General features: G+C 51.0%; 1 protein-coding gene across 1 annotated transcript; it reads right to left on the reverse strand.

Annotated features, from left to right (window-relative positions):
- Positions 1-455: 455 nt before the first annotated feature.
- On the reverse strand, positions 456-7,092 carry HOXC4 (homeobox C4). The gene is given in 8 exon segments (XM_032713382.1): positions 456-515; positions 5,620-5,853; positions 5,855-5,934; positions 5,937-5,963; positions 6,651-6,698; positions 6,701-6,946; positions 6,949-6,990; positions 6,993-7,092. Coding segments are annotated over 8 exon segments (837 nt in total).
- Positions 7,093-12,647: the final 5,555 nt, after the last annotated feature.

A 12,647-nucleotide genomic window follows, 5' to 3' on the forward strand; every position in this document is an offset into this window, starting at 1 on the left:
CCAATTAACAGCGGAGAGAGGAACGCTCGGAACCCGCGAGGAAACGGGGGGAAGGAGCCGAAACCCCCCGAGCTCAACAGGGGAGCCCGGGGCGACAAACAACCGCGGACAGCGACAAGAAAAAGGGGACGGGGACGGGGAAGGGGGCAGGGGAAACGTATTTCCAGCGCATTAAAAAACGCCATAAAAAGTTCTCATCAAGCCGAGGCCGCTGTTATCTCCCCAGAGCGGCTCTGGAAGCTGTTGTTTCCCCTTTTTTTGTGGGTTTTTTGTGTGTGTTTTCCTTCCTAACAGGCAATACAGGAAGCTCATTTCGCAGCCCTGCTGATGTAAATTTAAGAGGAGTTGCCATTCCTTGGAGCCTCCGGATACAAGACTTTCCTCGCGCTTGTGCGCTGGGTCGGTTGGGGTTGTTTGGGGTTTTTTTTCCCTTTCTTTCCCTTTTTTATTGCCGTTTAAACCCTCCGCGAAACCACTTTGGCCGCCCCCTGAAACCCCGAGTCCTCGGCGAAGGGCTTAAAGAGAAGAGGGGGAGGAAGGAAAAAAAAAAGGCGAAATCACATCAAATCGAGCCCGAGCTGCGAAAAGGACCCGGCAAAAAAAAAAAAAAAAAACACAACAACTTATCAGGGGGAACTTCAAAACAAATTGGACTCGAAGGACATAAAGAGGAGATAAAAAAGCAGCCCCCGGCCTCAGATGTTAATTCGAGCCTCCAGAAACACGTTGTTGAGGGAGTTTTATAGCCCAATAATCAAGTCAAGCGAATTATCCGAGCCCTGAACAATGGGGGGGGCCGCTCTGGGGGTGCCGGGGCCGGGCTGGGAGCGGAGCCCGGGGATGAGGAACCTCCGCTGCCCCCGGGGCAGCATTTCCTGCCCCCATCCACCCCCCCGGAGCTGCCTCTGGCCCTGTCCGTCCGTCTGTCCCCGCCGGACACACCCGGGTTATCTTTAACATCGCTGCCCCCTCGCCACAACCACCCCGCTCCCATTTGCATCCCGATTTTCCCCTCCAGAAACTTTCAGGGGCTCCTTTTTTGTTTTTTTTTGGCTCTGCTTTAACCCCTTTTATTATTATTAGTAGTAGTAGTAGTATCATCATTATTATCATTGTCATCATTATGTATGATTTTATTTTCGAGTATTAACCCTTTTTTTAAAAAAAAATCATAATTTTTTTAAATTAAAAAAAAAAAAAAGTTACGCCCGGCCTCTAAATTTTTAATTTTTATTTTATTTTATTTTATTTATTTATTTTAATCCTGCCCTGGGAATTTTACTCACGTGCCAGGGGGGAGCAGCTCACTCCTGGACCGGCCGCGAGGTCGAGGCATCTCCGAGAGGAAAAGAAGGGGGAAAGAGGAGAGTTTGGCCGCCACTTCACCCCTTCTCCCTCTCCCCCTTTTTTTTTTTTTTGTTTTTCCTCCGGGGGGTATTTTGGCCGGGCGGACAATACCGGCGCACGCAGCGCATCTGCCCCCAGCTCCCCTCCCTTTTTTTTCCCTCCCCCGTCCCCCCCCTTTTTCTCCCAGGACACCCCCCACGGCTCCGCCAAAACACCCCAAAGCCCCCGAGCAGCTCCGCGGCCTCCGACTGCGCGGCCGCGGCCACCGAGGGCGTCCCGGCCGCGGGTCAGGAGGGCTCGGGTCACTTTCGCCGCCTCCAGCGGAGCCGCTGCCGCAGAAAAAGTTGCCCTTTCCGTGAACCCGCTTTCGCCGTTTACCCGAACTTCAATAAACTTTTCTTTCAGCCTCCCTCTCTACGCGGAGGCGTCAAGAGGCTGAGAAGAAAAAAAAAAAAAAAAAAAAAGGGCCCGGCTTTGGGGCTGCTTTGCGGCAGGGACAGACATTTTTGTTCTCCCCCCCCTTTCCCTCCCCTCTCCGGTTTCATCTCCGGTTGTTATTTATTTTTTTTTAAATTTCTCTGTTTTTTTTTTTTTTTTTCCCCTTCCCTTCGCCTTCCTTTTTTCCCGCCCTCTGCTTTCATTTTTTTCCCCCCCTTTTATATTTCCCCTCTCCTTTTATTTCGATATTTCCCCCTTATTCCCTCCTCCCCCCTTGATTTCCCTTTCCCTCGTATTTCCCCCCTTATTTCTCTCCACCAATCTCCCTTGCCCCCTTTATTCCCCTATTTCCCCCTTATTTCTCTCCCCCATACTCCCTTCCCCCTTATTTCCCTATTCCCCCCTTATTTTCTCCCCCTTTATTCCCTCCCCCCGTTATTACCCTATTTCCCTCCTTATTTCTCTCCCCCCAATTTCCCTCCCCTCTTTATTTCTTCTATTCCCCTCTTATTTTCCTCCCCCCCTTGATTTCCCTTCCCTCTTTATTTTCCTATTTCCCCACCTTATTTTCCCTTCCCCCCTTTATCCCCCCTTATTTATCTCCCCTTTTATTCCCCTTCCCCCTTTATTCCACCCTTATTTCTCCTCCCCTTTTATTCCCCTTCCCCTCCTTTATTCCCCTCCTTATTTCCCTTCACCTTTTACTTCCCTCTTCCCCCCTTATTTCCCCTTTCCCCCTTTATGTCCCCCCCCATTTCCACCTTTATTTCCTTTTCCTCCCCCTTTATTTTGCTTTTTCTCCCCTTTCATCTCCTTTTCCCCTCCCCATTTTCCCCCTTCCCTGCCTCTCTCCCACATTTCCCCTCTCCCCCCGAATTCCCCCTGGAATCACGACCAGGCCTGAGGAAGAGGAGGGTCTCCCAGCCCCACCCCCCAATTCCACCTCCCCCTCGTCTTAGGAAGGGAAAAAAGGGAGACACGGCCCCCCCAACAACCAAAAAACCCCCATCCCAACTCCCAACCCCCAAATCCCCCCAAAAAACACAGGGAGAAACCCACCCTGGGGCTCTGCTCCTTCCTCCCCACCCTCCTCCTCCTCCTCCTCCTCTGGCTCCGGCCCAGCCCCGAGGACATTTTGGGGGGGCTGCCCTTCCTCACCCCCATCCCAGCACCTGGGGCTGTGCCTTCCTGCTTTTTTCCCCCATTTCCTGCTTTTTTTCCCCTCTTCCTGCTTTTTTCCCTCTTTCCTGCTTTTTTTCCCCCTTTATCCTGCTTTGTTTTCCCCCATTTTCCCGCTTTTTCCCCACTTTCCTCCTTTTTCCCCCCACGTTAAACCTGAATTTCTCCCCTCCCTGGCGCCTTTTTTTCCCACCCTTATTTCCTCCCTTTTCCCTTGAGTTTCTTGCCCATAAAAGAGGGTTTAAAAACTCCACCCTCCTCCCCTGCGCGCTGGGGGCCGTTTCTGCTCCTATTTATATTTTCTAGTTAATTTTTTTTTTTCCTGTTTTTAGGGCAGGGGGTTTTTATTTCCCTCCCCACTTCAGCTGTTCGAGGGCTCGGAAAAAACCCCACATCCCGCGGCTGGCTCCCGACATCTTTCCTGCTCCGGGAGGGAAATGTTTCACCGGGAGAAGGGAAACGTGGTCCCCGGTTCCGTTGATCTCTCCGGCCTCGCCTTTGTATTGGATCACTGAAGGGGACGTGAAAGGAGGGGAGGGGGAGTAAAAATCATGATAATAAAGCCAAAAGCTGATGAGCGGAATCCCTAACCCCCCCCCAGGAGAAAGGAGAACCCGCTCCCTTCTCCCCGGCTCTCACAAAGGGGGTCGAGGCCGGTGATTTGTGTAATGGCAGCTTTAAATCGACGCTGGCGGGGAGGTAAAACCATAAATAAAGAGAATAAACCCCAAATCGAGGCGCCGGCGAAGCCTCCACGGGAACCCCGGGCTCGGGAAAGGGGGGGGCGCTTCCAGCAAGGCCTCCCTCCCTCTCCCAGCGCTAGATTCCAGCCCCAAACTTGCCCAAAGCCAGGCCTAAAATGAAGAATAAAAAGCAAGCCGGGCTCAGTCCCATCCCCTCATCGCGGCCCCCCTTTCCCTGCCCGGCCAGGGAAGCCCAGACCCCAATTTTTTTGGGGAAAGGGGAGAAACACAGATTTTTTCCCCCCCTAAATCCCCCCCCTCTGCTGCCAATTTGCTGCCTCCAAAGGCGGGAGCGATGAATTACAGTTATTAGCGCCATTACCGCCCTTATTATTGCCATTATTGTTATTGTTATTAGTACTAGTATTGTTATTATATTATTATTATTATTTAACAGCCTTTTCATCGCCCGGCAAAATTCAATCGGGGCCTCGCGGCCGCGACAGCGAGGGCAAAACTCACAGCCATCATCATCATTATTATTATTAATTATCGTTAATAATAACACCCCTAAAAACACCACGAGGCCAAACGTTCCGAGCAGGGAGAGGAGCCAAACCCGGGGGAATTTCCCGCGGGGTGGAAAATAAAATAAATTTAAAAAAAAAGAGGCACAGGACTGGAAAATACTCCGGCCTGAAAGCCCGGATTTCCCCTTTTATTTGGGTCGGTTTGGGGTCGGGTTTTTTTTTTTTAGCCCCATATTTACAGGTTGGGAGGGTCCGAGGTTTAAAGGCGCTGTGATGTCACAAAAATCTGGAGCTGGGAGTTCTCTTTAAGCTCGGCTTAAACTGAACTCCAGCAGCAGCCGGGGCACATGGTTCCCGCTGCACATTGTCCCAGCATTTTCTTATCCGGATTATTATATTATTATCATTATTATCATTATTATTATTAATTTGGGGCGGGTTGGGAGGGAGAGAAGGGGTGGAGGGGGGGGGGGGAGGGAGGATAAAATAAGGCACCAGACGTAAAAGTAAACTAATTCACACTGACCGTTTATTGAACACTGGGACCGTCACAGACACACTAAAACTCTTATTATTGCAAGTTTACAATGAGCAGGGGGGGGAAAAATCAGTCAAGAACACAAATAACCACGACAAAAAACCCTAAACTACGGAGGACTTTTGAAAACCTTCTGCCGCTTGTGGTTTTTTTTAATTTTTAAATAGGTCTCTCTTTCTCTCTCTCCCCTCTCTCGCTCCCCTTTTAGTTCTCGGTTCCTCGGCACAGACTCGTCCCCCCCCCCTGCGCTGGTCTCGTAGCTGCTTTTTGTTCGCCTTCCCACCCCCCCAATCCTGATTTTTAAGGTTGTTTTCCCCCTCTCCGCGCCGCTACAAAGAACTTCGGGGCTCCACGCTCGTCGTGCATTTGCGACGCGGAGAGGGGGGGAAAAAACCACCTACATTCGCCTTTTTCTTTTATTTTATTGTTGTTATTTGCTCGTTTTCCGCCGTCAAGATTATCGGCGTTTCTTCATTAAATTCGCCCCGAAGAGAACATTTCCCTCTTCCTCCCCCCCCCTACTCTACCCTCCCTCCCCATCCCCCCCTCCCCACCTCCGGCTTTAAAAAATAAATAAACCCCTGAAACGGCGTTAAAAGGAAAAAAACCCACCCTGCAGGTGCAGACACCTGGCCTCATGCTATCTGACATGCATCTAAAGGGCCGTCGTTTCTTTTTGTGGTTTTTTTTTTTTAATATATACTCACAGGGGGAGGGAGGAAAAAATAATAATAATAATAATAATAATTATCGTTATTAGAATAACAAAAAAAACAATAACTACGAGAGGAGGGGAAGGAGGGGAGGGAAGGGGGAAAAGAACCAAAATATAGATATATCTATATATATTAGATTCTATAAATAAGGCGAGTCCCTGGAGCGCGGGCTGGGGGGGGTTTATAACCTGTGGATATCCTCGGAGCGGGGGTCCGGGGTGGGCACCGGGGGCAGCTCCTCGCCCGCGGCCGAGCTCGCCGGGGCGCGGGGGGGTGGGCGCGCTGGGCACGGCGGCCGCTGCCCGCACCTTGGTGTTGGGCAGCCTGTGGTCTTTTTTCCATTTCATCCTCCTGTTCTGAAACCAGATTTTGATCTGTCGCTCCGAGAGGCAAAGCGAGTGCGCGCTCTCGATGCGGCGCGCCGGCGGTCAGGTACCTGTTATAGTGAAACTCCTTCTCCAGCTCCAAAACCTGCTGCCTGGTGTAGGCTGTCCTGGATCGCTGGGTTCGCCTCCATTGTAATTGGGATTCACTGGAAAGGAGGGGAAGGAAACAAAAAAAAAAAAACAAAAAAAAAAAACGCAAACCAAACGAACGGAACGAAACAAAAAATAAAATAAAAAAAAAATTAAAAAAAAAAAGAAAGGAAAGGAGGAAAAACAACAACAACAACAACAAAAAAGACAAACGAACCAAAAAAAAATAAAAGGCACCCGAAAATAAAATTAAAAAAAAAAAAAAGAACAACACCCAAGGAAAATCAGCGTGGATGGAGAGAGGGTCGGGAGAGGCGACTGGAGGAGCGGGGGAGAAGAAAAAAAAAAAAAAAAAGTAATAGGCTAAATAGGTAATAAAGAACTTTGGGCAGCTCAAGAGTTTCTATTCTAATAGGAATGGGTTTCCCTGGCTCAAAAGACTGAATTATTTATGCACCCCTACACAAGCTTCGGAGTTTCACACATACATAACAGCCCGAGCACATGGCTACGGCTGCCCACAGTAGCTCGGCTATAAAATTTATGGTGGGTGTAATTACCATTCGGAGTCGTAAATCCAGTTCAATTGTGCTAACCCAAAGGCTCTCATGGAAGGGAAGGAAATAAAAAAAAGAGAGAGAGACAGAGCGAGAGAGAGGGAGCTGAGAGGCGAGAGGGGAGCGAGCACGGTGTGAAAATAAGAGAGCGGAGAGAGACAGAAGAGGAAAATAAAAGTTGCATACCAGTACTGACGTGGATTTTTTTCATCCAGGGATAGACTATGGGCTGTTGGAAGCTGTGCTGGTGGGATGGTCGGGGTTTGGCTGGTTGCAGGCTGGAGGGGCTGGGGAAGGAGTGGTGGAGGAGGTGGACAGAGCAGCCTGCTCGCAGAGCTGCTGTGCTTTCTCTGAGAGGTGTTGGCCTCCTGGAGTTTGCCCGTGTCCCCTTTGGAGCGCCGCCGGGTTGCCGGGAGGCCGGGAGCCCCCCGCAGCTGAACGGGCGGTCGGGAAGGAGGGTCGTGGCACGGGGTACAGCTCGGGTGGTGATGCTGGTAGCTGGACTCCCTGGTCCGGCTATAATATCCGGACTGTGGTCTGGGATGTAATTATTTTGCGAATATTCCTCGCATGGAGGAAATTTCGGATCGATGTAGTTAGAGTCCATCAAATAAGAGCTCATGATCATTAATTTCTGGAGTGGAAAATAATTTTTCTCGCTTTGTCGTTTTTCTGCTCCATAAAGCCCTCCTACTAGCTGCGACCCCGTACAGTTACTTTCACCATGTGACATCCGCGGCCAATCACACGGGCCAGCCCAGTCCCCGGATAAGGAACCAAAAGCTCTGCAAAATGTACCCAAATTGCGGGGGGGGGGGATGGGGAGGGATGGGGGAGAGAGAAATGTGGAGCGGGGGCGCGGGGAAGACGCGCTCCGGAGAGGGGAGGGGGTGGGGGGTGGGGGGTGGGTGCCCGAGGGGGGAATCGCCCCCCCGGGGGGGGCTGCTGGAAAGAGGGGGGGACACAGGCAGGCACACAATGGGGGACCCCCCCTCTGGGGTGGGGGGAGGAAGGGGGGAGGGGGAGGAAGGAGGGGGAGGGGTGGTGGGGGGGTTGGGGGTTGGGGGCGGCAGCGGGTACCCCTCCCCTGGCCAGCCGAGCCCCCCCCCCCCCGGCCTTGGGTGAGGGTGTCCAGCTCCACTGAGCCCTCAGACCCCCCCACCCCAAACTCAACCCCCCATTTCCCCTTCCCCGCCCTCTCGAGGCTGGGGGAGGGGGTGGGGCAGGTTGGGGACCCCCCTCAGGGGGTTCATCCCCCCCTTTCCTCAGCCAGCCCCCCCCATCCCAGAGGGAGAGGGTTAAACACCGTCCCCACCTTTTTTTTGGTGGTGGGGGGCAGGAAGATCCTTTTTCTGCCCCCCGCCTTAAAATCCCAACCGTGGGGGGGGGGGGGGGGGACACAACAACCAAGCGTCACGAGGGTGAGGGTGGCACTGCCCCCCCCACCCAGACGGGGGGGTGGACCCCCCTTTTTGCCACCCCAACCCCCCCGCGGCCTTTGGGGGGTGTGGGGGTGGTTGTTTTTTTTTTTTGGGGGGGGGAAAAACACCCCCCTTCCCTCGGCCCCACGGAGGGGGGGGGACAACAACAACAACACGCTCCCGAGTGGCAGCCCCGGGGCCCTCCCTCACCCCCGGGCCCGGGGTTAAAGCCCTGCCCTTCCCTCCGCTCCAGAGACGCGGATCCACGCGGGATTTTGGGGGCAAAACCGGAGGGAGGCGTTAAAATGGCTCCCACCTCCCCCCGGCGCGGGGTCGGGGCCCCCCAAAGGGTGTCGACGTTTTTTTTGGGAGGGCTCGGAACCCCCTCGACTGAAGAGGTTGTTGGGGTTTGTTGGGTTGTTTTTTTTTTTTATTCTTTCCCCTCTCCACCTCTGCCCGAAGAGCGGGCAGAGGAGGGCGGCTGGGGGTATTCCCTCCTCGTGCTTGATAACAATTATAGCTGAAATCATAGCTCGCAGGGCATTGCCATATTTACTTGATAACAATAAAAGTGAACATAAAGTTAACTGTTTATGTTTTATTTATTAGACTAAATGTGCCAGCGGTGTCGAAGGCTTTTGGCTGGTTGTTACAGCTTTTTATGGGGTTGTAAAACGCCATAAATCAGTCACCGCGAAATGGTCGGGGCTCTTTGTGCTCTTGGCTCAGAGTTGTGTTTGCGGTGGCTGCTGTTTCTTCTGGAGACGAAAAGTAATAATGGGATTTTATTTTGATTATTATCACACACCCCCCCCCCCCACGCGCGCACACACCCTCCACGATCATCGCGGAGGTTTCTACTCCTCGCCTCTCTCCCTCTCTCTCTGTTTCCTCTCTCTCCTCTTTTTTTTTTTTTTTAATTTAATTATTATTAACAAGCCCTGGCAAAGCGCGAACGCCGCTTCCCCGCGGTTGAAATAAAAGCACCTCTTAAGCAAATGACATCAGCGGGGTCGGAGGGTTTAATTAGGGGAACGCTGCAATTAAGGAAAGCAGAACTTTCCAAGGCTCTGGCATCGCCCATATATTCCCCCTAGAGACGAATTTGTGACTGGGGAAGCTCACACAAATTCGAGTCTACAGGGTACATATAGGCGACGGGGAGGGTTTTGGGGGGGCTCAGCCCCCCCCGCTCACACGGCTCCGCGTCTCTTGGGCACCGGGGACACGGGGCGAGGCTTTTTTTCCCCTCCTTTATTGGGATTTTTTGGGGAGGAGTGGAGAGGGGGGGGGGAGGGTTTATTGGCGGGTGATTCGCGGGGCTTGGATAATTGCTGGCACGCCCCCGCCGCCCCGGCAGAAGCCGCCCCGCCCCTTCCGAAAGTTGTAAATCCCCGGAATTCCCGGGAGAAGACGCCTCTGGATGCAACCGACGGGAGGCGAAATCCTCGTTCTCCCCCCTCGGGGGTTCGGGGGTGAGGGAGCGAAGGGGGACGGGGAGAAAAACACAGCAACAACCACCACCAAAAAAAAAAAAAAAAAAATAAAAATACACCGGACAGAAACGTATCCGGAACCCAAACCATTGATTTAAATATATCCAATAAATTCCTTTTCTCCAGCGATTACTTCATCCTGCCCGAACACCTCAGCCTCATTCGGTGGGCTTTGACATTTATAGTTCAGACTGATGCACCAACTTTACTTCAAGGCTGAGGGAATATGAATAAAGATGGAGAGTTAATAAGTAATTTTTACCTACGCACATTCCCCCCCCCCCTCCCTTCCCCTGCCTCAATAGATGGCTCAATAAGCAGCAGCAGGATAAATAAATATCCACAGGTAGTTCCCTTAAGGATGGATGGGATGAGTTTCTCTGAAGGGCGCTGGAGGTTTAAAAGATAAAAATTAAAAATTAAAAAAATAAAATAATAATAATAATAATAATAATAATAATAAAAGGGAAATAAAGCGCGACCCAACCAGGCGGGAATCAAAGCAGCAAAAGAAATAAATAAATCAAGGCGTGAAGGTCACAAACTGGGCGCTCTCTCTCTCTCTCTCTCTTTCTCAGGGGGCAAACGCAACTTTGCTGGCACCGTCCTCATCCCCCCCAGCCCCGGTGCCACCCAAAATCTCCTTCGGAGGACTCGCTTCTCTTCCCCATCTCCCTCACCCCCTCTCTCTTCTTAGGGGGGGGCTGTCCGGATTTCTGACAACCACATTATTTTTTTTTTTTTAAAAAGAAAGAAATCCCCAGGATTTCTTGCCGACACAGCCCCAAAAAATCCAATTTCCCCCTTTTTATGGCCGGGGGATTCACATCCTCCCCCCTCCCTCCGGCTTTTTCCGCGGAGTTCTGGGCTGTGCCCCTCTCCTGAAGGGTTTTTATTTCCTATTTATTTAATCCCCCCCTCCTTTTTTTTTTTTTTCCCCTTTCCCCCACCCTCTGTAAAATAAGTCTGCGGGGAACGTGTGAAGAATAGTTGTGCAAGAATCTGGTTCTTTGTCTATAAAGCCGCCCTCCACGCTCTCCAGCCCTCGGCCCCCACAACCGCGGCGAGAAAACACTCGGGGGGGGACAAAACCCCCCCAGAGGAAAAAGCGAGAAAAAACCGGGGGGGGGGAGAGAAATAAGGCGAAAAAATCCAAATAATCCCATTTAGGGCGTTATTTAAGGGATATTTCACTCCTAGTCGGGCTGAGGGCCGCGGAATATGGACCCGGGGAGGACGGCGGGGATGGGTTTTGGGTTTTGTTGGGGTTTTTTTTTAAGTACAAAGCGGCTTTTTGACAGCGCGGGGAAGAAAAAATCCGCGGCATTGTCTCGGCGGATTCATTGTGCGCGGCATTTCCATACTGACCGGGCCGTAACCTGTCCCGCGGCCCATTAGCAAGCTGTGCTTCCCAGGAAAAAATGAAGTACCTTTCTGCGGGGAGGGGGGAAAGCGGGGCGAAAAAAAGCTGGCGGAGGGTGAACTCTGCCTCCGCCTCCTCGGGATGCGGGAGGTGGGAATCCTTTGGGGAGCGGGTTTGGATTCCCGGCTCGTTTTCCAGCTCAAAAACCGCCTATAAATAGAGATATTTTTATGGTGTTTATTTTTTTTTTTTTTTTTTTTTTTTTTTTTTTACTATTGGGCTCTCCCCGCCACAGGCAATGACACGCAATTAATTAATTTCTTTCTTTATATATATTTTTTTTATTTGCCTCCAACTTGCAGGCAGAGCTGGCGAAAAAAAACCCTTTTCTTTTCCTTTTTTTTTTTTTTTTTGTCCCGTCCTGATGCAAATCCACGAGGTCTAATTTATGCAAAGAAATATGCAAATGTTTAATTGATTTTTTTTTTCTTCCTCCCCCCCCCCTCCCCTTCCTCTCCTTTAAATCTGTTGTCAGCCAAAGTAATGAATCGGCCTAAAACGATTTTAATAAGCGGAGCCCGTCACCCCTCGCCCCAACCTCCGCGGTTTTTTTTTTTTTTTTTTCGCTTTGCTTTTTGGAGCCTCTTCTTCCCTCCGAGAGAAAAAAAAAAAAAACCCTAATAACGTAAATATTTATCCCCTTCCCTTTCGGCGAACCCCCCGCGCGAAAGGGCTCGAAATAAAATATGCAAAGCAGCGTCTTCATCCCCTCCCTTCCCCCCCCCCCTCAGCCCCAACCGACCCCCACCCCTTCTCACCCCACCCAGGAATTCAATTTTCTTCAAATCTCGTGAAAGTGGCTTTTTAAAAAGTGGGCGCATTTTAATATTGGTTTAGACAGCGTGACCTGAATTTCACCTCAACTGTTTGACTTGATCCAATAGGTCACTGCCAAGGAGTTATGATGGGGGAACTCCATTGAAATTTCTCTCCTCACAAATGGCCTTTAGATCTTCTAGCGAGTTCAATAACTAGTTATAATGTAGAAGGGGAAAAATGAAGCCCAGAGGCAAACTAATTTGAGGTTTCATTTTATGCCGGGAGAAATTGTTGGTTTTTGTCCCCCTCTCGCCTCTCCCCGCTCCGCTCCCCCAAAACGGAGGGGGGGAAAAGAGGGGGGGAATAAAATAAAATAAAATAAGATAAGATAAAATAAAATAAAATTTAAAATAAGCCCCCTGCGAGGCGAGGTTTGGAAATATTCGCTGGTTTATTTCGAATTTAACTGGCACAGGCCCCTCCGCCCGGGAACTCCTCGGGACTCGGCGGAGCGGGGGAGCCCCAGCAAGAGTCAAACTTGCTGCTTGGCAGGCGACAGACTCCTCAATTCCTTTGTATTTTTATTTTTTTGGTAGGTTTTTACCTTTTTTTCCCCTTTCCCCCCCTCTTTATTCCCCCGTTTTCCTCTCTTCTTCTTTTTCCTTTTCGCTCTTTTCTCTTTCTCCCTCCTTTTCCTCTTCCTTTCTTCTCTCTTTTTTTCCCCCTTTGTTTTTCTCTCCCTTTTTTCCCCCCTTTACCTTTTTTTCCTCTTTTTTTTTCCCTTTCCACTCCTGAGATTTTTATTTTTTGGGGGTTTTTTGGGGGGTTTTTTTTGGCTTTTTTTTGCGAACCTCTCGCTCTAAACAAACCCAAACCCCCCATAACCGGGTCAGACCAATCCCCAACCTCTCCTCGGGGGCCGGGCAGCCCCAGATTTGTGCCGCGGCTCCACTTTTCCCGCAAATCACCCCCTTAACGAGCCGCCCGGAGCCGGAGCTGAGCAATAACCTCGCGCTCGGGGTTTTTATTTGTCCGCTGGGTCGCCCGAGTTCATGTGACCGCAGCTGGGCCCTTCCCCGGCTTG

Source organism: Chiroxiphia lanceolata, chromosome 30, assembly GCF_009829145.1.
Source record: "Chiroxiphia lanceolata isolate bChiLan1 chromosome 30, bChiLan1.pri, whole genome shotgun sequence".
Classification (NCBI taxonomy): domain Eukaryota; kingdom Metazoa; phylum Chordata; class Aves; order Passeriformes; family Pipridae; genus Chiroxiphia; species Chiroxiphia lanceolata.